The 25453-nt window shown below is 54.8% G+C and overlaps 9 protein-coding genes across 9 annotated transcripts; 5 read left to right on the plus strand and 4 right to left on the minus strand.

Moving 5' to 3' along the window:
• Positions 1-63: 63 nt before the first annotated feature.
• LRP88_09027 (Zn(II)2Cys6 transcription factor) lies at positions 64-1735 on the minus strand (the record flags this gene model as incomplete). Its single annotated transcript, XM_083245523.1, has 3 exons — positions 64-1025; positions 1085-1647; positions 1704-1735. The coding sequence occupies 3 exons, from the start codon at positions 1733-1735 to the stop codon at positions 64-66; spliced, it is 1557 nt and encodes a 518-aa protein (XP_083100017.1).
• A 66-nt stretch (positions 1736-1801) lies between these two features.
• LRP88_09028 (uncharacterized protein) lies at positions 1802-5696 on the plus strand (the record flags this gene model as incomplete). The annotated part of the gene is made up of 8 exons (XM_083245524.1): positions 1802-1894; positions 2947-3183; positions 3247-3644; positions 3821-3836; positions 3890-3997; positions 4051-4122; positions 4180-4257; positions 4308-5696. 8 exons carry the CDS (start codon positions 1802-1804, stop codon positions 5694-5696), a joined length of 2391 nt encoding a protein of 796 aa, XP_083100018.1.
• Positions 5697-6449: 753 nt separating this feature from the next.
• On the plus strand, positions 6450-7589 carry LRP88_09029 (SSH4 family protein; the record flags this gene model as incomplete). Its single annotated transcript, XM_083245525.1, has 1 exon — positions 6450-7589. One exon carries the CDS (start codon positions 6450-6452, stop codon positions 7587-7589), a length of 1140 nt encoding a protein of 379 aa, XP_083100019.1.
• Positions 7590-8053: 464 nt separating this feature from the next.
• On the plus strand, positions 8054-9574 carry LRP88_09030 (uncharacterized protein; the record flags this gene model as incomplete). Its single annotated transcript, XM_083245526.1, has 3 exons — positions 8054-8115; positions 8173-8221; positions 8282-9574. 3 exons carry the CDS (start codon positions 8054-8056, stop codon positions 9572-9574), a joined length of 1404 nt encoding a protein of 467 aa, XP_083100020.1.
• Positions 9575-10304: 730 nt separating this feature from the next.
• Positions 10305-13868, plus strand: LRP88_09031 (P-loop containing nucleoside triphosphate hydrolase protein; the record flags this gene model as incomplete). The annotated part of the gene is made up of 3 exons (XM_083245527.1): positions 10305-10745; positions 10795-12501; positions 12549-13868. The coding sequence occupies 3 exons, from the start codon at positions 10305-10307 to the stop codon at positions 13866-13868; spliced, it is 3468 nt and encodes a 1155-aa protein (XP_083100021.1).
• A 316-nt stretch (positions 13869-14184) lies between these two features.
• LRP88_09032 (uncharacterized protein) lies at positions 14185-16076 on the minus strand (the record flags this gene model as incomplete). Its single annotated transcript, XM_083245528.1, has 2 exons — positions 14185-15765; positions 15816-16076. The coding sequence occupies 2 exons, from the start codon at positions 16074-16076 to the stop codon at positions 14185-14187; spliced, it is 1842 nt and encodes a 613-aa protein (XP_083100022.1).
• A 352-nt stretch (positions 16077-16428) lies between these two features.
• LRP88_09033 (mRNA-binding ribosome synthesis protein NOP7) lies at positions 16429-18408 on the minus strand (the record flags this gene model as incomplete). The annotated part of the gene is made up of 1 exon (XM_083245529.1): positions 16429-18408. One exon carries the CDS (start codon positions 18406-18408, stop codon positions 16429-16431), a length of 1980 nt encoding a protein of 659 aa, XP_083100023.1.
• A 436-nt stretch (positions 18409-18844) lies between these two features.
• Positions 18845-20220, plus strand: LRP88_09034 (GPI-anchor transamidase subunit GAB1; the record flags this gene model as incomplete). Its single annotated transcript, XM_083245530.1, has 3 exons — positions 18845-18983; positions 19040-19307; positions 19362-20220. 3 exons carry the CDS (start codon positions 18845-18847, stop codon positions 20218-20220), a joined length of 1266 nt encoding a protein of 421 aa, XP_083100024.1.
• A 206-nt stretch (positions 20221-20426) lies between these two features.
• LRP88_09035 (SAM complex subunit SAM37) lies at positions 20427-21787 on the minus strand (the record flags this gene model as incomplete). The annotated part of the gene is made up of 2 exons (XM_083245531.1): positions 20427-21562; positions 21640-21787. The coding sequence occupies 2 exons, from the start codon at positions 21785-21787 to the stop codon at positions 20427-20429; spliced, it is 1284 nt and encodes a 427-aa protein (XP_083100025.1).
• Between the last annotated feature and the right edge of the window lie 3666 nt (positions 21788-25453).

Raw genomic sequence — 25453 nt, forward strand, 5'->3', positions numbered from 1 at the left:
GCCAACACCGCAAGTTGGTGCTTATAGTGAATGAGCTTAATCTTCTTTTTTAAATGTCCTCCGCTACGACTCAAAGAGATACCTCAGTTGGTCTAGAGGCCACAGATCCCTCTCAGGATCACGGGCACTCATGTCCTTCTCGTCCACCGGCTTCGAGAACTCGAGGATAAACTGAAGCATCCAACGGTCGAGTCGGAACGAGCTGTCCTTGCTATTCAGGCAGGCATTATGAAACGCCTTCAGTCTGCTAAAGGATGTGTAGACGATGGGCCAGTACGTGTAAATGTCGGTTAGCATCTCAAAGTTGCGCTCAAGCCTGCGTTTGGCCAGCTGGATCTCGCTCTCGTCCATACCGAACAGCAAGGTATGGAGCTGAACCGTAGACGCGATGACGAGCATGTGGCCCGCGAGGGAGTAGTAGACGTCCGTCTCGGGGCGGGACTTGGCGTGTGAGATGAGGTCGCACAGGTCTCCGGCGTGCCGCTTGCACCTCTCGGCGTATAGCTGCGTCGGGATGGCTGTGCTGCCCGTCTCATCCGATACTTGGCTGAGTTGGAGAAACTGGTAGAACAGGCGTTGCGAGGCATTGTTATAGTTGATGTGAAGGCATATGAACTTGGGACCGAGCCCCTGGCTGGTCCAGTGCTGGAGGTTATCTTGACTGTACCGTAATTGCATTGGTAAACCCGAATACCATCGGTCCAGGGAAGCAGACAGCCTATGTATAGAGTTCCACATTGACTCTTGTTGAATCTCCTCGGCCACTACTGTCGCACAGTAGGAGTTGATCTCATATAGGATCTGGTTAAGTTTGATCATATGGGCGAGCACTGGAAAGGCGTGCTCTGCGGATTCAGACGATAGAGCCGCTAAGACCTGTTCATCGTCTGCCGGGTCATCTAGTTGAAGTCGAGCAAAGGTCAACTCTCCTATCGGTAACGGGACATCTTGGCGTGGTTTTATCGCTCTGGGGAGACAAAAGGCTGCAGACAGCCAGGTATCGCTGGTAACAAGGGACCACCAGACTATCAAGGACGGTTCAGTCGTGTTGGCACAGCACTCACATTCAGCAAAGCCCACGCACCTCTATTGTTGACTTCACGCTCGATGGCCGTCTTGACAGGAGCATTGGGGAGATCCATCACCATGGCCATTCGACAGGCAATGGCGTAGTATACGGACTCTGTAACAGCCTCTCCCTCGGCCACACAGATGCACGCCAACAGCACGCATGCTTGAATGGTTGTTATTGAGGTGTCGTGCAAGTCGAGAAGCTTCTCGGCCTCCTTTGCATAGGGACGACCTCGTTCCCAGGGGTTGATTCCAGCAAACATGGGATGTGATGAGAAACGAGCCGCAAGGCCAACGGCTCCTAGAAAGAGGATTCGAGGGACTGACCCATCTCTAACAGAGGCCTTGAATGATGGCCAATGAAATAGACAGGGAAAGGCAATGTTGCCGTGACGAAAGTAGAGGTCAACCAGTTCCTCGGACAAGTCTGGGTCGTTCAAGATGGCAGGTGAAGCATGCTCGAGAGGCTTGTCAGGTATTTCGGGGGTGTTCTCAAAGCTACATTCAAGGCCTCTCTTGATGCAAAGGTTACAGCGTATCGCCTGAGGAGCGCGATCACATTTCTTGCGGCGATCACTAGGAGTGTCTTGTCAGGCTCTCGAGTCCAACAGCGGCAAGTCCCAGAAACGTACCGGCAGGCTATGCAGGCGGACAGAGGTCTCATCGTTGTAGAGTATCCAAGGCATGGATGGCGAGTGAGTGGAGAACTCGGGGTAATTCAAACAACGAGATGGAGACGGGGCCGAACCCATCGCCGGGCCGCTCAGAGCCCCATGCTCGAATCCGGCCGGCTTATTCAAGATTCGGCTCGGATTTGCGTTTAGTCCGTTCCCACCTGGTCGTTGTCATGATGGTTGATCTGCTGCGACTTGGTCGGGTTACGTCACTCTGGTGATGAAGCAACGTTGGAATAGAGTCTTTGGGGTGTTTTGCCAAAGCCTGAAACTCGCTGGCCCGGTAATTAGCGACATTTCCTGTCACTGTGCCGTGAGGTCTGGAGACTCTTGGCCAAGTTGGTGGTCTCAACAGCCACAGGAATGTAACAATAATGGCTGGGAAAGGTCCCTGTCGATCCCTTGCCTCTGACGGACGAGGCAAAGCAAGGCGGCTCTAGTACTGCGTAATCAACGCCATATCCCCGTCTCTGGGTGACCAACAGCGCCACGAGGAGCCGGCGATGCCAAGCCAAACTCGGCACGCAAGATCCGAATAGCACGGGGATTCTCACCGATAAGCTTGTTGATGTAGCGCGTGGCCAGCTGCGTCGTCGTTGAGCGCCCCCAGTAGCCTGTTTGCTGGACCGCCACATTGAACATGGGGCTTGGGAGCACAGGCCTTGTGCTTTGTTACGACTCTGTTGATTCTGATGATTCTGTTGCCTTCAGGGCTCTCAACAATAATCAAAACGTGATGCTCACGTCAATAGAGGATTGAATGACTGTGCAAAGAGTCACTTGACCACTCGCCTCCAGAAGAGTCCAGATTCTTTGAAAGATGGAGTCTCGGGAATCGCCTGGGGCACACAGCCTCACTTGATCACTCCCCTGGCAGGCTGGCCAATCAATCGCTAAATCCACTGTAATCATCCACGTTTTAGCGGGCTCCCTCAGCGCTGGTCGACGACATCATTGCGCCTCTGGGCCCGTTTCAGTGGGTGCTTCTCCACTGACGCCACCCCACCTCCCTGCGGAAAGAGCGTCATCCCCAATCTAGGAAATTTGGAGCAGCTCAAGGAAGGTGAGGCCCGCTCCATTCCCGATCCCGCCTTAAAGCCAAGGCCTTGGCCTCTTGGCCCTTCATCTCTCTTTCACTTACATCCGTCTCTCGACCTCTTCCCAAGATCCTCAAGACACTCCCCATCAAGAAAGAAAGCAGATAGACAGACAGATCCTGTACTCTCGTGCACATTTCAAGATAAAAGCCTGTTCGATGAAGGAAGCCTCCTCTGAATCCCCCGATATAGATGGCAGTCGCTCTGGTGCACAACCCGCAGCGCATGGATTCTTGCCTCCTTCATCCACGGCTCCTGAAGGAGGAAACACGTTTGGCTTGAGCCAGCAACCTCACCTCAACGACATTGACGAAAAGACTCGATCGGATAACCACCATGACGTCCCTCGCGCAGACCAAGCTGCCGTCAACGGCCACTCCACGAACCATAATGGCTCCTCCGAGTTCAAGATGCCCCCTGGGCACATCCCATCTCATACATCTTCTCAGGCTGCACGGCCGGGGTCTGTCGTAGAGCCGACATCCAAGGCCGGGGAGCCATCTGAAGAAAACACAAATACCGCCAAGAAGGGCACCTTTATCGACGAGATCCGCCGCAATACCTGGCTGGCCGTCACTTACAGCTGGCTTAATGTCCTGCTCATCTTTGTACCCGTCGGCATTGCCGTCTCCCAGGTTGACGGCATCCATGGCGGTGTCGTCTTTGCCATGAATGCCATTGCCATCATCCCTCTCGCCGGACTGCTTGCGTTTGCAACCGAGTCTGTGGCGCGTAAGATGGGAGATGCTCTTGGCGCCCTGCTGAACGTTACGTTCGGTAATGCTGTTGAACTGATCATCTTGTGAGTCTATCTTGCTCTTCCTGTTTCGATACATTGAATGCTAACTTTATCATAGTATGTACGTTAATATCCCAAATTCCTATTGTATGGCAAAGGTTACTAGAGCTCAAGTGGGCTATGGGATAACTGCTCTTGCGTTGATCTGACGGCTAACATCTATTTCTTCCCTTCCATAGTATTGCTCTGGTTAAGGTACGTGTTAATTGGCAGTTTCTTGAAGTTCTATGAATACTAACTAGACTTAGAATGAGATTCGAATTGTCCAGGCTTCCCTTTTGGGTTCGATCTTGGCCAACCTACTGCTAATCCTTGGCATGGGTTTCTTCCTTGGTGGCCTACGCTACCGAGAGCAGGTTTGTCGCCTCATCTCTCGTTGATACTCTTTGGTACTAACCGTATCCTTTAGATCTACAACAGCACAGTCACTCAGATGAGTGCTTGTTTGCTCAGTCTCAGTGTCATCAGCTTGGTTTTGCCAGTAAGTTATGATATGGAGTACTTGTACATAGTCACAACGTGCTAACAAATCATTCAGACAGCTTTTCATGCCTCTTTCAGCGACACAAAGCTTGCTGATGCCCAATCTCTCAAGATTAGTCGTGGAACCAGTGTGGTAAGTTCGGCCTTTGCTTCTCTGTGGATGATTCTCCTAACTGGCATTAGATCCTCCTTCTCGTCTATATCATCTACCTCCTGTTCCAACTCAAGTCTCACGCCTATATGTATGAGTCCACGCCTCAGCACATTGTCGATGCTGAATCGACCCCTGGTCCTGCTGCTGGCTGGTTGGATTCGTCTAGCTCGGATGACAGCTCATCATCGAGCTCTGACTCTTCTGACTCTGATTCCTCCCACGGTACCGTCCGCAAGAGGATGAAGAAGGTTCTTCGTGGTGGACGACGTCGAAGATCTAGCAATGCTTCCGCCGACACTGCCAACACTAGAGCCACTCGCGCCGCTTCTTTCACCACCAACAACACTACCCCTGGTGAAGAGGTATCTGAACCATCAGCTTCCAGGCACCGGATCCCCCGATTCCCTTCTTATGAAGGGAGTGAGCAAGCCGTCGATGAAGAAGAGGAACCACGTCGATCTCACAGGCGTCGTCGCCATCGCCGACATAGACACCGTAAGAGCAAGAGGCACGATCATGACCCTGAAAAGGGTGGTGATGGAACGCAATCACGGAACAAGCAGCCCGAGGCTGGTGCACAAAATCGCGGCGAGGGTGAACCTCGCCGTGTCGATTTCGCTGTCCAGAACGAGGCGGAACCCGGCTCATCAACTGGTGACCGAAGACCCTTCCCCCTTAGAGGAATATCCGTCAAGAACCTGGCGCCCACTGTCTTCACCGAGAAGCCAGAGCCAGGTGTTTTGCCTCCCGCCCCTTCTGGTCCTGTTCCCCGTGTTCGCTACGGTATCCGACGTACCAACTCACTTCCTGACCGCCTGGGTCAGCAGTTCCGCCCTCCTGGTGCCATGCTGCCATCCCAGGTTCCGTTGATGGCCTTGAATGCCGCTGGCGCTCAGAAGGCTGATCGGGAGGATGACGATGAAGAGCATCTTTCCCAAATCGGCTCGGTTGTTCTTCTCCTCCTCTCTACGGCCCTGGTTGCGGTTTGTGCCGAGTTCCTGGTTGACTCTATTGAGGAGGTCGTTAGCACCTCGTCGGTCGGAGAAATCTTCATCGGTCTCATCATCCTACCCATCGTGGGCAATGCTGCGGAACACGTCACAGCCATCACAGTGGCCATGAAGAACAAGATGGATTTGGCTATTGGTGTGGCTGTCGGCAGCTCGATCCAGATCGCCATCTTCATCACCCCATTGGTTGTTATTCTCGGCTGGATCATGGACCGCGAGATGACGTTATACTTTACGCTGTTTGAGACTGTTTGTCTCTTTGTGTCGGCGTTTATTGTCAACTTCCTGGTTCTTGATGGCAGAAGCAACTACCTTGAGGGTGCCCTGCTCTGTGCGGTGTATATCATCATCAGTGTGGTGGCATTCTTTTATCCTGATGAGAATGAGGCCAGTGCTTGGGGCAGCTAAGCCAAGCCGCCAGCGGGTGCGCTCTACCACGGGTGAGAGTGGTTGAGAGTCACAACAGACACATGGTAGCATATGACTGCTATGGATTTGGGAGGATATTCAAGGGACACAAACATGGATTGTCCTTGTTAGATAGTTTGTCAGGCAATTTAAAGTGGCTATGAGGGTTCCCTGTCCCCATGCCATGTACACCTCCCACTCAGATTTCAGTAGCTGTGACATGGGCCAGATGCATCCATCAGGTCAATGGAAAATTGCCTCATACGTAAGTTTGCCTAATACGCCATACGCAAGGCAGTTCTTGGTAGCTCAGGCTCTTTGAGGATGCAATGCGCCGCTCGTTTGCGTTTGTCTCTCGGGGGCAGTGTTGTTCGTTCGTCAGCTGGTCACTAATAGCACGGGTGCCCAGCCGCGAACCAGGCCTGAAGCGGCGTGGTGTTGGATTAAGATGAGGGTGGAATAAAGGTGGCTCAGCCACGACTTTAAAGTGTGCTGTGCTGTGCTGGCAATAAATAATTGGTAAATAGACGGCGTCTGTTCTTTTCTTTGTTCTAGGACTCAATTGCTGTTCCTGCTCTTGTTGGTGGTGCTCGTCATCAGTCGCTGTTGCTGTTTCTCAAAGTGCAAGTGGTTGCATTGCATGCAGTCGTGCGCCTGAAACCTTGTTTTGACCTCCTCAACAACCCAGCTCATACCATCATCTCATCCCTTTCATCATTCATCAACAAAACATCACTCCAAATTCACTTAGCCATGTGCTTTGGAAGCAAGAACGAACGCGATAGCGACCCGGCCCCGCGCCCGGTGCAGCGACCTGCGTCGTCGCAGAGCCAGGGAGACGTCAAGAAGAGCAAATATAACCCACAGAACGACCCCAATCATCTGGGAGAGCCGAGTTACACAGCGCCTCCAGGCCCACCCCCGGACAAGAAGCAGGCTGCGGACTTTGCACCTCCTCCAGGACCACCACCTGGACAATCGTCATCGCAGCAATATGCTCCTCCACCAGGGCCACCTCCAAGTCAACAATATGCTCCTCCTCCTGGACCTCCGCCTGCCTTCGCTGCTCATCCCCAGCACGACTGGGAGGTAGCTGTGCCTGATACCTCGCTTTTCCCCCCACCACCGGCCATCTTCAGCGGCTACGATAGATCCCCGACCAGCAATGCCACCGAGGAAGAAGCTATCGCCGGTGAAGACTGGTGCAAGGCCTATCCCATGACACAGCCCATCTACCTGGACCAGATTGGAAAGTCGGCTCTTCAGGCGGGCAACATCCGTCTAATGGAACCCATGGGCTTCAATGGAAAGCTCACCTGGGTCAGCCCTGGTCATTGGGAAGGTCGGACCTCAAAGAACTCGCCCGACCGTTGCATCATTGGCTACCCGCCCCTCTACTCTGTCACCGAGCATGATCCCATCCGCCTTGGGCAGCCTAAAACCATTTACTACGAGGTCCAAATCACGCGCGATAGTCCGGAGGTCTACGTTGGTCTCGGCTTCACGGCGCTGCCCTACCCTTCCTTCCGAATGCCGGGTTGGCATCGTGGCAGTCTGGCGGTTCACGGCGACGATGGACACAAGTACGTCAACGACCGCTGGGGTGGCCGTGATTTCACTGAGCCGATGCGCCGCGGTGAGACGTACGGTATTGGCATGACCTTCCGCCCCATCGGCGGGCAGAAGCCCCAGGTCGACATCTTCTTCACCCGCAACGGCACTCTAACGGGCGGGTGGGCGCTGCATGAGGAGACGGACGCCGAGCAAGATCTGCCTGTCACGGGCTTGGAAGGCTTCCATGATCTAAGCTGCGCCATAGGGACGTATGATGCCGTCAAGTTCAAGGCGGTCTTTGAACCGTCTGGGTGGATGTATAATCCTCATCAGCTGTGAGGTCAACGATGGATTGATGGCGGGCTGATGCCGTTGATGACTTGTTGTTCACTTTTCTCACAGCCTCTCTACGGGGACGAATACCTTTAATCATTAAGTAGACAGACCAAGACACGCGTCCCATTTCTTGATATTCTTGCGGTTCCCCAGTGCTTGGACATGATGCTTGAGCTGTAGCATGAGCGCGTCATGTCTGTTGAATCGTTTTAATTCCACTTCTGTGTCTGTTTCCTCCATCGGACCTTTTTCAACATTATTTACAGCCAATGATTCCAAGATGTCCGATCTCAAAGTTATTCGCGAAAACCTGCTGAGGTTGATAGAGGGTATGGTGGGGAAATGCATCTAGCGGGGCGACAAACCCCCCATACTTACAAGTCTAACGTTCAGTGCGCGACGGGCGAGACTGATGGTGATAGTAACAAACACCCCAATTAAACTTTTGGTCATTTCCTCAAACCACCATGGAGGTCGATAGCGATAATGGCCTGCTCGGCAGGGTCGCATCCGGATGTTCAGTCGAAAAGTGAGCTCAAACTGGGCATGCGACTCTTAGGTTTGGATGTCTGACCTTGGATGATAGGGAGGCTTGGCCCGCCTTGCGCAGCGACATTCTCTCCAGACTCGACTCGGTATAGCCTCAAAGCTGGACTTGTCTACGGCTATGTATGTACTGACCGACTCCTTCTCAGATCGCGCACAACGACTTTCCGATCCCAAAGCTCCCTCCCCCGCCACCGACCCCCGAAGCCGCTGGGGACAATCTCGCGTCTACGCAGCCGTCATCACCACCCGGCGACTCGTCCCAAGAAGCCAACAAGGAGAATGCGCCGACCGAGTCGCTCCCCGCCACGCAGCCCATCGAAGGGACGCTCCCAAAGCAGCTCGCCGACATGCTCTTCGACATCACCAGCCACCTTCAGACCTTTGACACCTACCCGCCTCATACGATCCAGCGCCTGGCCGACCTGATCTTGCAGCCTCACGCGCACTACAAGGCGCTGGCGCCTTATCTACATGCTGTCGATCGCACCGTGCAGGTGACTTCGGGGACGAACATTTACCCTCTGCCCCCGCCTATCCCCGACATGTCATCGATGCACCTAAATGGCGAAGACGCAAACGATCCGGCTGTATCGGTCGCGTGGAGCAATCCCACGACGGCAGCTTTGGGCACAGACGAGGCGCTGGGAGGAGCTCTTTTGACTCCCATCCCGTGGCTAACGAGGCGCAGCCCCGACAGCGGACAAAACACGCCTGGTGCGCAGATTCACAGCGAAAGCACAGAAACCATCGATGGCCCCAATGGCGTGGGGAGTATCGAAACCGTCTCTGTCAGTGTGAATGGCATTCCATCAACGGGACATGCACGTGGCGTCACGCAGGGTGAGCTGTTGCGACAGGAACAACGAGCAGGAGTGGTGCCTGTAAGCCAGTTGTCACGAGCCCAAGAGGCTGCCCACGAGGGAGGCCTCACGCTGGGAGAGGAGGAGGAAGAAGAAGAGGAGCAGCTTCGGCAGCGCCGACAAGAACAAGAACAGCAGCTACAACAAGCTCAGGAGGAAGAGGAGGAGACACCACATGCACGAGGACCGGAGGAGATTGGTGTCGATGACACAGGCCCTCAATCTTCAACAACAAGCTACGTGGGCGAAGGTGGTCTAGAAATGCAGGGCATTGACGTTGAGGCCGCCGTTGGAAGAAAACACGATGGAGACGAGCACAAGGCAGATGATAGCATGGATGCTGATGGAGATGCCGAAGGCGAGAGTGAAGCCAAGAGCCCCAGCGCGGAGAGCGTTGGCACGAAACGTGAGGCTGAACAGGAGCTCGAAGGTGACGCACTAAAGAAGGTCAAAGAGAATGGGGTTGACGGCGAACTCAAGGACAAGGATGTTACCGAGGCAAACGGGGAAGACGAGAAGAAGGCGTCGACAGACGAGACAAAGAAGGATGATGACGGTGACAAGATGGATACGGAATAAGAGAAAAGGTTCACGACGGATGACATGATACCATATGGTCAAAGGAGGGTTTAATGTTGGAGTCTTGGGGGTTATGCAGAGAGGCAAGCTATTTTGGTGTCTCTGGCAAGATAGACTCGGCCGCTGAGACAATGTATCTCAGGGGGCTTCACATAAGGCGCAAGAGTTTTGAAAAATCAGTCTAGAGGGCTGTCCTTTGGCTGACAGCTGGAGGCTTGCATGAGTTAACGTCAATCAACGGCCATGGAACGTTGTCAGAAGATGTGGATGGCCTCGATTGGGCGGGCGTATCACCGAAAGAGGGCGTTGCCGTGGTGATAGACGCCATGGCCAGTGTTGACCCCAGCTGCCGCATGGGACCCGCACCACTAAACAAGGGCCTTGGGTAGTTTATAGACCATGTTGGTATAACCCTCTTTGTATTTACATTTACTTACTAGACAAGGCTTGCGTTGCTGAAACAAACCCTCTGCAGGCATCCCCTCCTCTGTGCCACTGACTTTAGGATCCAGGATTTCTTTTTTTCAATTTCAATTAACGTACTTGTCAAAGTCTAGTACATGTCTAGATGAAGCGGGCACCGTCAAAGCTCCCGCAACAACAACAATTACCACAACCACACTCGACTCTTCACCGCACATCACCATCCACCCCGACTCGCCATCAGAAGTTGCCCACCGTGGCTCACCCACGCCCAACACGCTCCGACCGGGAGCATAGCCGGATCGCCATGGCCTCGAGCCTACGAGCCGGCACCGGCAGCCGTGCCAGCGCGAGAGCAGCGGGCACGAGGGCCTCGTCAACCAGATACGCCTCGTCCTCGATCGCGGCGCGTGCCATGGAACGCAGCGGTGCCGTGTCGCCCTCCGAGTCGGTCACCTCGGCCAATACGGTCGGCACCAAGCGCAAGGAACGCGACTTTGACGCTGACGCGGGGGTCGAGGAGACCAACATCACCGTCGTCGTGCGATGCCGAGGCCGTAATGAGCGCGAGGTCCGCGAGAACAGCAACGTTGTTGTTGATACTGATGCCGTCAAGGGAAAGGTTGTTGAGCTGTCAATGGGCCCCAGTGCCTTGAGCAACCGCTCCTACAACTTTGACCGCGTCTTTTCCCAGGCTGCTGACCAGAACATGGTCTTTGACGATACAGTGAAGCCGATTCTTGACGAGGTACGCTTCTGGCTGTGCTTGGAAGTCAATTGTTAATCATTGTCACTAGATGCTCTCCGGATATAACTGCACCATTTTTGCCTATGGACAGACTGGCACAGGAAAGACATACACAATGTCGGGCGACATGACCGAAACTCTGGGCCTTCTCTCAGACGAGGCCGGTATCATCCCCCGTGTTCTTCAGACGCTATTCAACAAGCTCGAACTCGAGGACGCCGAGAGCACAATCAAGTGCTCATTCATCGAGCTCTACAACGAGGAGCTCCGCGACCTGCTCTCGTCCGACGAGAGCGCCAAGCTCAAGATCTACGACGACACCTCACGGCGGGGTCACACGAGTACCGTGGTTCAGGGCATGGAGGAGAAGCACATCAAGACAGCTGCCGAGGGTGTCAAGGTGCTTCAGGAGGGTAGCTTGAGGCGTCAGGTGGCGGCCACAAAGTGCAACGACCTGAGTTCTCGAAGTCACACTGTCTTCACAATCACCACCTACGTGAGGAAACCCAACGAACACGGCGTCGACGCCCTCGTCAGCGCCGGCAAGCTGAACCTGGTCGATTTGGCTGGTAGCGAGAACATTCAGCGATCAGGAGCTGAGAACAAGCGCGCCGCTGAGGCTGGTCTTATCAACAAGTCTCTTCTGACTCTCGGCCGAGTCATCAACGCCCTCGTCGACCGCGGTTCCCACATTCCTTATCGAGAGTCCAAGTTGACTCGACTACTGCAAGACTCTCTTGGAGGCAGAACCAAGACCTGTATTATCGCCACCATCTCTCCCGCAAAGAGCAACCTGGAGGAGACCATCTCGACGCTCGACTACGCCTTCCGGGCCAAGAACATCAAGAACAAGCCACAGCTCAACCCCATGATGGAGAAGAAGACGCTGCTGAAAGACTTTACCATGGAGATTGAGAAGCTCAAGAGCGAGCTGATCGCAACCCGCCAGCGCAACGGTGTCTACCTCTCCAACGAGGCATACGAGGAGATGACGGCTCAAAGCGAGTCGCGCCGCATCGTCAACGAGGAACAGGCCGCCAAGCTCGAGACTCTGGAGAGTAACCTGCGCAACAAGGTCCAGGAACTTTTCAACCTTCAGTCGACGTTCATGGGTCTCAAGAAGGATCACGAGGGCACCAAGGCCCTGCTGGATGATACCAAGGAGGTGCTGGATCAGACCGAGATTGTTCTTTCAGCTACACGAAAGTCGCTGGCCGAGGAGACCAGGATCAGAAAGGCACATCAGAAGACAGAAGAGAAGCTGACACAAGTTGGCGGAGAGCTCATCAACAAGCTTCATAAGACGGTCCGCGACGTCGGTGGTCTTCACGCCAAGAACAAGCGCAAGTCGGATCTGCAGTCTCTCAACCGCAACACGTGGAGCACATCCCAGGACCAAGTCGCCGATGTCACCTCCATGGTTGAACGACGGATCGAGGAGTTTCAGGACGAGCAGCAGGAGCACATCGCGAGCGTTGGAAAGCGAATGGAGGAGTTTGTGGGTGAGGAACTGCGGAAGCTCTCTTCAACACAGACGTTCCTCGATGAGCACTTTAGCACCTTTGTCGAGTCCAAGAAGCAGCTCTTGGATGGAAAGCAAAAGTCAAAGGAGGACATGGATGAGGTGCTGGAGGAGATCAAGGTGGTCCGCGATACCGTCAAGGAGCGGATGGGTGAGAGCCTACAGTCTATATCTCACTCTGCTGAGAGGATAGCTGCGGATATGCTCAATGAGATGACGGCTTTCCACGGCCAGGTAAGTTGACTGCCTATTCACCAAGGTTATATACTAACTTGAACCAGCTACACAACTCGTACAGCGCGCTTGGGAAGGACTTCAAGTCCATCTTTGAAGACCTTGTTAAGCACATCACAGCCCAGCGAGCCGAGTGTGATGGTCTCCGACGACAGCTCCAGGCTGCGACAAACACCATCGTGCTGCAGAATGCCACCATTTCTACCCGTATCCAGGACGCGCTGGAGGAGGAGCGAAGACAAGCCGTCGACGATCGCCAGAAGCTCATGACCCAGATCTCTGCCCTGATTAACACGCAAGCCGAGACCCAGGAGTCACGTCTTCACGATAAGGCTATCCTTATTCAGAAGAGCATGGCTGAGGCCAACACAAACCTTGAGAATGCCGTCTCCCACTACGGCGAGGGCATGACATCTTGGGATGTCAAGGAGGGCGAGCTCTTGGACGAGGTCAAGAAGTCTCGCGATCAGCTCAAGACGAAGCTCAAGGATGATTGGACTGCGGCCAATGAGCACAGCAACTCGATCCAGGCCACGGCCAAGTCTGTCCATGCCGAGACGGTCCGTGTTGTGGATGAGCAGATTAAAGATCTCGACGTCCAGATGGAGGCTCTCGACGACTTTGTCACTCGCGCCAAGTCGGAGAATGGACATCACCACGAGACTCACGGCCAGTCCGTCCAGGCCCTGTCCAACACTGTCGAGGAGTCGTTTGGCAACATCTCTGCTCACTTCAAGTCGACGTTTGACCGTGTCCAGAACCTCGGCGAGGAGATGGAGCTCGACCTTGGTGATCTTCAGGATGGTCTGGGGCCCCTGAATGATCAGCTGTGCCAGCCCCTGGCCAACCTGCGGGAAGACATCACGGGCACAGCTCTTCAAGAGTATCAGCCTACCGGTGACACACCTGCCAAGGTCCAGTACCACTACCCAACTGACCTGCCTCGCACCGAGCCTCACGATCTCATCATCTCTCGCATCGACGAGATGCCCACGCCAACCAAGGACCGTGACAACGACAAGGACACAACCATCGTCTTTGCTGATCTCGACTCTCAAAAGATGATGACGTCCCCTCCCCGTCCTCCACCCCGTGCCTCCAACGCCAGCGCCCCCGACGGCAGCACCCTCGGCATGAGCCTCCGCGAGGTCAACCCCAACCTCACGACGGGCTCCATCAACTTCAACCCGCGGGCGAGCACCATGTCGATGCCGCCCGAGCGCACCATGCCGCTGTTTAAGCGCAGCACGCGAGTGACGCGGAGCGCCAAAAAGCCCATCAACATAGACGCCATCGTCGTAGAGGGCGGTGAAAATGCGCTGCCAACGACGTTTGAGCAGAGGAGAAAGAGCCCCAGGCTGAATTAGAGTGGTTTGAGATGAGAGTTCGAAATGAAAGACCTTTGTCTATAGTTGCAATCCGATTTCTGGATCTGGAGTTTTGGGGGTGGTTGGGTTTGTGTTTCTGCGTCTGTCTAGTTCTTGGAGCGGTTGAAGGTTTGAATGTTGTAGGGTTATTTGAGTACTTGATACCCTTTGACTTTTGAGATGACCAAGTAATGATATTCACATTATGTCAATTATAGTATCGACGTGTTGATCAAGGTGAACCAGTGGGTGTTAATATCACACAAACCACCCTGTAGTCTATCAAGGGGATACGTCACCACCACCCTACAGTCTATCAAGGCGATGCATCACCATTGTTTACACTCGTCTCGCGGCTCCGATCCCCGTAGAACCTCTTCCTCCTCCTCTGCGTCGTGTCTTCTCCCCTCCAGCCCCTACCCGGCACGATGGGCCTCAAGAAGCCATCGACATGCACGCCGCCAGCCACCTCCTCATCGCTGTCCATCTCCTCCGTCTGGCCCTGGTGCACAAGTTCAATGTGTCGTCGTAGATTGGCCTTGCGGGTGAACCCTTGTGCAGCTCGATCACACGAGGCGACGGGACAGAAGACGAGTCCGCCTGCCGATGCTGACCGGGAACGCGGAGACTTTGGCGGCACGGGTGACCGTGTCGAGCGTCGGCTACCGAGTGAGTCTGGACTTCGGCTTGAGCGGGCGAGGGATGCTTGTCTGGAGGCAACGCGGCGCTGTACGAGGTCTGCCGCGCCGTCACTCTCATCGTCAGCATCTTCATCCTCGTCCGAGTATGAGAGCCGGATGGGCTCTGGGCGGTACTCAACACCGCTGATACCTATCCCTTGAGAGACGGGTACCTCGTTCAGCGTCCTAATCACCATACCCTCCTCAAAGAGGTCAGCACAACGACGTGCCGTTCTAGCGATGGTCTCGCTCGAGAAACCTGCCAGGGCAGCTGCCCCAAGTACATCGCTCCAGTCTCGAAGACCCCATCTCGCGCGCTTACGATCCATATAAGTCCCAGAGGCCGAACTGGCAACATCACTGTCCGGTCCTTCAGATGCCCCTCGCTTCAGAGACAGAGACCGCTCGCGTTCGATGGCTTCATCGCCCTTACGCATCCACTCTTCAAACGCTGCGTCCTTATCCTTGGGCGTCGTCGGCTTCTTCCTGTGAGATTCGCGAGCAACGCGCAAGAGGAACTCCTCTTGCGTCTCTCCCTCATGAGGCACACGGATCTTTCTTGGACGGCCGCGTCTGCTTGGTGTGGCGGGCGTGGGAGGTGCAGAGCCGTCCGTGTCGTGGGATGGCATTCGACGACCGCCACGAGACAGCCTGTGTCCGCTCTGGCTGTCGGATTCTTCCTCTGTTGAGGAATCGGACATGTAGCTCATGCCTGCTAGCCGCGAGTTGTGAAGGATAGATAGTGTGGCGTCGAGTTGCGATAGGATATGGCGAACAGATGGCCGCAACAGTTGGTAGGATAGCTCGTCGTTGGTAGACTCTACCGGCTCGTACGTCTTGCGTCCCCCTCTACCAGTCATTTTGCTTCCCTCAGCATCTACCGCCATCTTCTCGCCCTCATCTTCTGTTTCGGGCCTCATGGATGACTCTCTCGATGGGGCGGCCGGTGTGTCGTTGCCGCTCTCTTCAATAGAAGGGCGAGGCGCCATGTTGCTCATCCTCTTGCGGAAGCGCCGCTTGGCGGTCCGTAGAATAGTTGCCGAAACCTCCTCCTCCAGCTCAGTACTTGGCAGAATCTCTTCCTGCTTGCGAAACGTAAAGCGATCATCCTCGTCGGGTTGGCTGTTGATGAGCCGTTCCTTGGGGACTTGTTTGTGCTTCAGAGGCCACGCAGTCCACATCTTTGGCGGTGCCCAAACGGCATCCTGACCATCTGCCTATATCAAACTGTCAGTCCCGTTCTCTTGAAACATCGGGTGTGACTCACCGTCTTGACCATCAGGTCCCGGGCAGATTCCGCATCCCGACTTCTTCGCTTCAGGGCAAAGGCATTGTAGAGATGCACAGAGAGATCCTGGTCTTGGAGCTGCTTCATCGACTGCCACAGCAGTCTATCCTCTTCCGTGAGGGTGCGCCATGTAGATTTCGGTCCCGTCCAGCGATTCGGTCTGTTCTCGCGCAGGTCCTCAGAGGCGATGGATGCGATCTCGTCGCTGTCTAACTCCCATGCTGTAGCGCTAGCTTCCATTGTGACAAACTCGAGGGGACGAAATGGTGAGAATTAAGATAATAATTAGTACTGGATGAGATATTGGCCTCTCACATAGTCGAGCCTATTACTCATCTCTCAGATGAAAATTGTTGTTGTGGTTGTTGTCAGGTTCAAGTTTTACAAGGCTTCTTTCACCATGGTAGAAAAATTATAACAAGGTTCTTTTACCCACCCAGCATAAACACAAACACTCCCTCACAATTCACCAATAACCAACTTCACAATAGCTTCACTAAACCAAACAAACTCTCTTCTTTTCTTCGCATGCAAATTGAATCTATCCGAATGGTATAAAACATTGAAGCCTTTTACATTACGTACGCCTGCCTTACTTCGCCTTGCCCTTTGCCTTTTCCTTTTCCAGCTTTCTCCTCTTGGCCCGCAGCTTCTGGTCCTCGGCGCTCTTCTTGGTATTCGTGTACACCATCTGCTCGTACAGCTTCCGCTTCTTCTTGCTGAGCATGCCCTTGGCCCGCTCAATGTCCTCGGCCTCTTCGCGCGCCTTCTTGTTCAGCGCCTTGCGCGCCTCCTCCTTGGCCTTGGCCTTGGTGTTGGGCGTCTTGGACTTGACGGCGCCGCCAGTGAGCTCAGCCTCCAGCTCTTGTTGACGTTGCTCGGCATCGTCCTCATCTTCATCCTCCTCTTGCTCGTCTTCGGAGAAGCCGCCAAACTCGTCGTCTTCTGCGTCTTCACCATCCTCTTCCTCGTCTGAGTTGGCCACATCCATACCCTCAACAGTATCGTCAACCTCATCCTCGCCGTCGCTCTGAGCCTCAATGGCTTCCTCCTCAGGCTCCTGCTCCTCCAGAGGGATAGTGGGGTCGTAGGCGCCCTGGACGCTCTTCACGAAGGGGCTCAGATGGGGAGGCAGAGAAGCGCCAGGAGCATACAGATGAGGCTCCTTCAGCTCGCCGTCATTGACACTGTCCCACACCCATTGGGGCTGGATGTAGGTTCTTCCAGGGACTCGTCGGTTGGCAGCAAGCTTCTGCGAAGTCTGGTTGTCCTCGTCGTCGCCATCCTCCTCAGTAACAGCCTGGATGGGAGGTCGGTCGACAATCTGGTGGGTAATGGCGGGATCAAGCTCATCAGTAGTGAAAGCACCACCGCCGAGCACAGCATCCCAACCAACACGCTTGCAGCCAAAAGACTTGAGCAGGAACTCGAGAGGTTGTCGGGGAGTTTCGCGGGAGAGGTAGATGGTCAGGTTGGAGAAGAGGTTGTTAGAGTTGTTTCCAGTGTTGGAAGGCTGGAGGAGCACATCGCCGCCAGGGGCCGCCGGCTCAAACTTGTCAATCACACTCGCATCCTGGTCCTCACCCTCCACCTGGTTGTCGGTCGCTGGCATCGAATCGTCTTCGGCTTCGCTACCCTTGATCTTCTTGATAACCTTATTAACAGCAGCCTGGACCTTGGGGTCGGGCTTGTGCTCGGCAGCCTCCAATTGCTTCTGCTGGTGCTCCTCGGCGCCGACCAGGGTCTTGCCCTCGAGAGTGAAGGCGCCAAGCTCGGCGGCGTTCTCGTCCATGACCTGGTCGAACTTGGGAGGGTACTTGAGGCCAATGGAGGTGTACAGTCGGAAGTTGATGAAGCCAAGCAGGGTCATGTAAAACTCGATAAAGGTGCCCATGATGCGGAAATCGACATCGCCGACGACGCGCTGGTTAAACTTGTAGGGAACCAGCCAGAGGACATCCTCTCCCTGGATGTTGGCCTGGTAGTAGATTCCCTTGATGGACAGGAACGACTTGGTAACGCTCTGCGACACGATCAGGTAGTGTTGGAACTCGAGGCAGAGACGCTCGCAACGGGCAACCATCTTGGCGGGAACCGACGAGGTGGACGGCAAGTTGGCGAACAGGAACAGCATCGACAGGCAGTCGTCGAGGTCTCGCAGGGCGTCCACAAAGGTCGGGTAGCGCTCCCGGATGACATGGTCAAGCGTGTATCGAGGCTTTCCAGTCTTCTCAGGTCGCGCAGCGTTCTTCTCGAGACGGGAGGCGTCGGTGACATCGCCGCGGCCGAGGGCGCGGGAGATCTTCTTCTCGAGGACCTTTTGGTCGCGGAACTTTTGTAGAAGAGGCTCATGGAGGAGGTACTGGATATCCTTGGCGTAGTAAAAGGTGGTCGAGCTGGTCGACGACTTGGACACCTTCTTCCTGCTCCGGGGCTCGCGAGGATAGATTCCCTTCCAGATGCACAGCTTTCGGAAGTCGGGCAGGCTGATCTGCAGCTTTCGAATCGCCTGGTTTCGGGTGACGTAGTTCTTGGCCGCGCCGGCCTTGCCCTTCTTCTTTATCCGAGCCATTGTGGTTGTTGTTGATGGCTCTTTTTGCTGGATGGTTGTATCTCGCAGCAGCAGTAAAAGCAGCGGGGCACTTTTTCCTGTTGTCTCTGTCTCTCAACTTTTTTTTCCATCGTGAAATTTTATGCCCAGAAGCACCGCCCTGGGCGCAAATAGATTAGGTCTAGCGCGGTAATAATGGTCCTCAATTGGCCAGCCTGCTTCTCACCGCCCGGGGCCATGCTCCAGCGCATCCCAGGGCCTTGCAGCGCCCATTCAGCGCTCGGCCAAGCAAAGCCCCAGCGGCTCTTCCAGCGGCCCCTCTCCCGCCGGTGGAGGTGGCCCGCCAAGCCTCAACCCGCCAAGTGGCCTCCAACGACACCTCGATCGCGATACCACACCTTGACGCGATCCCCCCTCCACGACCAGCTCCTCTTCGAGCAATGCAATGCCTGGCATCATGACATTGCGAGGCAAAGCCAGCGTCTACGCCGGCGCTGCTCTGCTCCGGCTCGCCCTCTTCCTCGCCTTTCCCGGCCTCCCCGACCTCTTAACCAGCCGCGTCGAGATCTCGACCCCCGTCACAAGCTTCAAGCGATGTAAGCCCCTCGCTCCCGGCGCACTCTAGTCCATGCGCTCACACGGGTTTTTCCAGTGCAAGAGGGTCTGTTCCTATACACGAATAACGTTTCTCCTTACGATGGCGGCGTCTTCCATCAGGCGCCGCTGCTGCTGCCATTGTTCTCGCTGCTCCCAGACGTCAAGGTCTGGCCTATCTTCACGCACCTGCTCTACATCGCCGTAGACCTCCTCAGCGCCGATGCGTTGTACAAGATCGCCAATTCGGGCGAGGCGGCTAGTTCGAAGCTGTTTACATCGCCACGCCGGGCAAACAAGTTTGTTGGCGCCGCCGTTGCTGCTGCGTAAGGGAGATGTTCTTAGCTGTACTCAACACCAACACTAACATCATGCGACAGCTTCTTGTTCAACCCCTACACCATCGCCACATGTATAGGACGATCAACCGGTGTCTTTACCAACTGCGCCATACTATATGCTATCGCCAGGGCTATCAAGGGTTCTCCCTTCAACGCCATGATTGCCCTGTCGTTCGCCTCTTACCTATCCATGTACCCCATCCTCCTTCTCCCTCCTCTGATTCTCCTCGCCTTTGATCGCCAGCCTGAGAAGCGCCGAGTTGCATCCTTGGCCAAGTTTGCGGCTACCAATGTTCTCATCGTGGTGGGCTGTGTCATCTCGCTGCTGGGCATGTCCTTTGTCTTGGCTGGCAACTCGTGGGACTTCCTCGCCCGCACGTACGGCATCCAATTGACGTTGTCGGATCTCACGCCTAACGTCGGTTTGTGGTGGTACTTCTTCATCGAGATGTTTGACTCGTTCCGGGCCTTCTTCCTCGGTGTCTTCTGGCTTCACCTCGCCTCCTATCCCGCCGCTCTCTCTATCCGTCTGCGCCCTCAGCCGTTGGCCGTGTTAGCCATCCTGCTGGGCACATTCTCCATCTTCAAGCCATATCCCTCGCTTGCGGACGCGAGTCTTTTCCTATCCGTTGTTCCTTTGTTCCGACACGTTTTCCCCCTGATGCGGTATGCCTTTGTCACGACATCAACGCTCCTCTATGCGACGTTCCTCGGACCGGCTTTCTACCATCTCTGGATCTATTATGGAAGCGGCAACGCAAACTTCTTCTACGCCATCACGCTTGTGTGGAGCTTGGGACAGAGCCTGCTAGTGACCGACCTGACTTTTGCCGTGTTGAGAGACGAGTGGGAGATTGACCGACCTGAGATGGCAGGCAAGGAGATCCGGCAGATATAAGCCGATATATCAAGAGGTGGAAGACATGAGTATCTGGTGTAGAATTAAACTCAACTCGAGAGCACAATGTCTTTCGCAGTTAAAACATCTAGACTTCAAGAAGCAATGTCGTCTTGGATCGTTTTGTGTACCACTAAGGCCACTGGAGGCTGTTTATACAGGATAGAGATACAGTAATATTACACTCATATCATAAGATGCCCAGCTTAGTCCACCTCTGTGTCCGTCTCGACGAATTGGGCCTTGTTTGACTGATAAGCTGGGGCGGTCCGTGGAGCTTGATAGCTTCCGAAGGCGGAATCCAGTATCGAACCAACCGCTCCTAATCGACTCAGCTTGGAGCGATTCCGCTCCGACTGCCACACCTGTATCCGGGATCCAAAAGGCTGCATCGCCCTGTACATGTGGTAACCATATCCGAGAGCCGCACTTGTTGCAATGAGGCTCATGGCTAGCATCAGGGTTCTCCCGTCTACGCCCTTGATATTCTCCTCAGCTCGTCTCCTCACTTCAGTAGCGTAGTGGTCGCCGACGCCTGGGATGTTGTACATGATACTGTCGAGAGTGCGAGCACCAACACGGAGGGCCGTATCATGGCCAGATTCAACCCATGGAAGAGGGCCCTGCTTCTCCAGACCTCTTGACTTGATGTCATCCACAAACTTGGACAACCTAGGTGTCTTCTGCTCAAGCCAATCCTTCAGGAAAGACCGCGGCACCGGAGCGTCACGCATCAATGCAAGGTAACCAAATGCTAGGCAGTCCAGAGATGAAGGACTAGCACTCTCAAAGAAGCCAAAGGTCTTCTCAGAATCTCCTTTCAGGTAGTCATCAAGCACCGAGAGGCAGTCCTCGGCCAGTCCGTATAGCCGAATCAGCACCGCTTGCTCAGGGGTCATCTCCTCGTGAATCGTCTTCTTGGTCCGCGCAGGGATGTGCCTTCGAAACGCTTCAGGGAGAGCATCCCGGCCTGAAGATAGGTGCAGGCCGCCATTGGGATCAAAGTCAGTGTCCATGTCCGCGAAGCCGAGATGCTCAACACGCTTCACGGCCTCTGCCCGGATCAGCGGTGGAACGGTCCATGTCAACGGGAATGGCAGGAGAGAGCTAAAAGCAGGACGAGTAGTAGCGGCCCAGTTTGCAGCAGAGACGTAGAGCGAGAGGTCCAGCAAGGGGGCAGCGTGGGCGGTCAAGAATGCACCGTACGCGATGCGATCCGCCTGCTGGATAGGCGTCAAGCCTGCGTCCAGGTTATCACCGAGGGACTTTGAAGCCAGGTAGTCGACGATGGGCGCATAGCCGCTCGTCCAGACGCCCTCATGGTGGAGTGCGGGGAGAGTATCTGGGGTCAAACGGTTAACAAACAAGGTTCAAACCCGAACAGGGATGATGGGGGTGAAAGAAAATCGTGAATCATACTAGATGGGCTGATGGACGGGTCGTTGCTGGGGATCAGGCGCCAGGCTGAGGCGGGGAGGCTGATGTGAAGGTATGTGATGATAGCGAGGCACTCCGGATCAATGGACGGCAGGCCAAACGCCGAGCCCCAGACGTGGAGGTCCAACATGACTGACGGGACGGGACGGGGACCGATGAGGTTATCGCAAAGACGTCATACGTTTAGACACTGAGCGATTAAGCACGAGGCGCGGTAAGCTTTCTGATACAGGCGCTCGGGCATGCAGGAAACGGCTCGAGATAATCCTGCAGCGTATCGCCGAGACGGATGTCCGGTGTAAGTAACGGTCGGTCGAGATCCTTGAAGCTTCAAGACGCCAGCCTTGTCGCCCCCCATGTCACGGCCCGGGCGTAAGCCACAGCGCGTAACCACGTGACCTGTCACGGAGCCATGGACTGTGACTGACAGCCTGAGCCTCTCGTAATTAGGCGTCGTTGCAAGCATCATCAACCAGCTCATGATGACCTGGAGAAAGCATCTCATTGTCACGATCTTGTTCGGGAAGGGGACCAACACACCGTTCGTCCGTACCCCCTGTGGCAACATGGCGCCCCTGAAAGAGCATCGCATATGGCATGCTTCCTGATGCTACACCACCATGCGTTCCTCGAACGTCGTGATCTACATACCAGCCCATCACAATCCCCGTCCAGCGCCCTACATGGCTGAGCGGTGCATATTCAGCACTGCCAGAGCTTGAAACAGAAAGGGAGTTGGTCCGGGGAATGAGGGGTCAGAGTCTGAAAGAAGCTATTTCGCCCGCTTTGGTGTGAGACCCAAAGGTGTGCAACACAGCCCACCTGAACAAGGAAGCCGATATATGTAGTCGATTCTATAGCGCTATCAGACGTGTAAGCAAGCAGACACACACACTGCCCACTTTACGAGATGGTTTCCTTACCCCTTGAGCGGGCGTCGATGCTGACCTCGGCCTTGTGCGACAAGTCAGGGACACAGGAGATCAAGGTTGGACACGTTTTCGCCACACAACAATTAAACGTTTGCCCAATACTGCCAAGATTCGCGGGCCTTGCAGCTCTCGCAGCCGTGACCGCCTGTTTCATCATTCCATGATTCACCTCTTTGACTGTCCTCGACGTGGGACGACAGGATGAGACACGCGCTATCCAACCCCACAGCCTTGTTTGGGCTGCTGTCCCAAGGATCGGTTGGTGCCAGGAAATCCTGTCGCTCACCTTGGCGTCTAGTCCGTCTTCCCCTGAGTTTGGGACCAATGAACTGTATCGGCCGGCCTCCCTCCGTCCCAGTGCGGGAGCAGAGCTCCCGTTGGCCTCGACGCCGGCTCAGAGCCGGGCATAAGGAAACGAAACGCTATTTACAAACCACTCGGAAACCGATATCCTTATGGGCTGAAGATCTAGAGAGGGGGCTTGAACGACTAACGTTAGCAAAAAAGAAAAAATATGATTGTCAAATGACGAAGACGAAATCGCTGGCATCTTGCGCTGATGGATGTGCCTTGCCATTCCCGGCCCCCGGATTACGGGCTCCTCTCTGAAAATAGGAGACGAGCCGGGCTGCAAGCCACGGCAGGAACGGGAATCAAGAGGCAGCACAAGGACACACATACGCGCGCACACACGCACGCACACACAATACAGGTATCGTCAGGCCCAGGGGAGCCCTGCAGGTTTCAGTCCTTGGGAGAGCGTCAGCTGGGTCGGGATCGACGGTGCAAGAGAGAGGCGTGGCACCAAGAGTCAAAGAGATGCTGCAAGCGAGCAGGCACACCTTGACAACTCTTAGCTACTCCGGCCTTGAATGATGAATGATGATGCTGCGCTGGGCTGGGCAGGCTGGGGTGCGAGCGAGGGGACACGATGCAAGGGAGAGAAGCAGGACAGGACAGGGATGTAGGAGATCACGAGGCTCGATCGGGACAGGGATGATGGTAATTTGGGCAACAGCCATGGACAATCCACAATCCGGGGGTTGAGTCCATCCGCTATTTCGGGCACTGAGGCTAGCAATAGGGAAGACTCGGAAGCGGTGGGCGTCAGGTCAAGGGCATTGTTCACATTCAGTTGGGACCATGTTCTTTTGGGCAATTTCATGTTTGATTCAGTTCGCGTAATAACTCTGGTATCTCGTTCCCTTTCCGTCAACACTGAGTGATCAGTGGACTTGATCCCATTTGCTCCTTAGAAAAGAGGCGAGTAAAAGTAACCCATCCTTAAAAACAATATCTATGTTCCCAACCGGCGTATTCATCATGATAATAGTGTCAAAAAGTCCACTCTCGTTCCCCATCGTGACACGCCCAACGCAGCAAGACCTTTGCGATGTGTAGTGTGTGAGACGCCCATGGTAATGCCTGTCTAATGATACAGTTCCCAAAATCCCTTTTGGAACAAAATAATCCTCCCAAATAGTTGATCAAACGAAGTAGAGAAGGGCAAAATAAGCAAGAGTGTAATAAGGTGATTAGATAATATCATAGGAGGGGTATTGAACGGTGATGCGCTGTAAAAGAGAGGCGCACGCAACAGAAGTGAAAGATGAAGGAGTCCGGTCGGTCCAGCCAAAAGGGACGAATGAAGAGTGTGGCTGTCGATGCCGGGCCATGTGTGGCCAGGTCGTCAAGAGAACGCCTGGGTTGGGTGAATGCGGCCCAGGCAGGGCTGGAGTTGTTGTTGTTGAGATGCGGTAGAAGCAGGGTGTTTGATTCGACGGCCGAATCCGTGATGTTGCTGTTGCTGTTGCAGGCGACTTTTGCGTTTGGCCAGCTCACAGGGAACCCAGAATTGGCGGTAGTGATTAATTAGGTGCATGCGGGAGACGGGTTGGGGTTGTGTTGGAGTTGCGTTGCGGGACTCGCATATGCATATGCGCACGCGCGCCATCGCGAACAAGGCCTTGGAAGACCCGAGTGTGAACCTTGTTCATTGTCTGTGTAACCGAGGGTGAGAGGAGCCCGGTGGTGAGGGTGCCATGGAAGCCTTGGATTCCCAGAGATGTTGAGCCGAGAGGAGGATTGTTGATTGCATTGTAGGCCGTCGATGAGGTTGTTGATCCGTTTAGCCTCGCTTGGGCAGAGGAGGAAGAGGGCGGCTGGGAGGTGGGCCGGGGCAGGGAGGAAGTTGCGAAGGTCGCTGAGCAGGCATGTTGATTGTGGTTTGGTGTTTGCTTGAGAAGCTTCGAGTAGGTTGAGTGAACTGAGGACGGTTGGCTCAGTTCTTGGTGTTGTGGTTGAGTGTTGGTAAGAGTTGAGTGACTCGAGATTGTATGTGTTGCAAATGAAGAAGCTGGAGGCGAATGTGAGTGCCTAAATAGGATGGATTGCTTGCTTAGATATCGAGTCGATGATGAGAATGATTAACAACTTTTTCTCTCGTGGGGAAGAGGGAGGTCGCTGCCCTTTTTGTATTCCTGGCCGGCCAGTCTGGTGTTTGTGCCTCCAGCTCCTAGTCAAAGGTAATCTGAAGTGAAGCAGCCCGCCCAGGGCGCAAGACACAGGGCACCACTTCTGACAGGGGCAGAAGGGGGGAGTGAATCCACGCCCTCGATGGACCCGACCCCCAGGAGATGATGAGCGCCCCACCAGGTGTTTGGCCAGACACACGCCCCCCCTGGCCGTGGTGCTCTGTGAAATGGAGGTCAGGCCTCTCGTACGAGGTAGATACGTCAGTGGAGATACTTTGGCATCAGGTACCTGAAGCGAGCGGCCTGCCTGAGCCCAGGTGAGGGCGGCTGTCCGCTGAGGGACCCATGCCACGCCTCTCTTTCACGTTTCCCTCTACCATGCCATGCCGC

This window comes from Fusarium phalaenopsidis (genome assembly GCF_050370095.1).
Source record: "Fusarium phalaenopsidis strain FUZ10S chromosome Unknown contig_32302, whole genome shotgun sequence".
Classification (NCBI taxonomy): Eukaryota; Fungi; Ascomycota; class Sordariomycetes; order Hypocreales; family Nectriaceae; genus Fusarium; species Fusarium phalaenopsidis.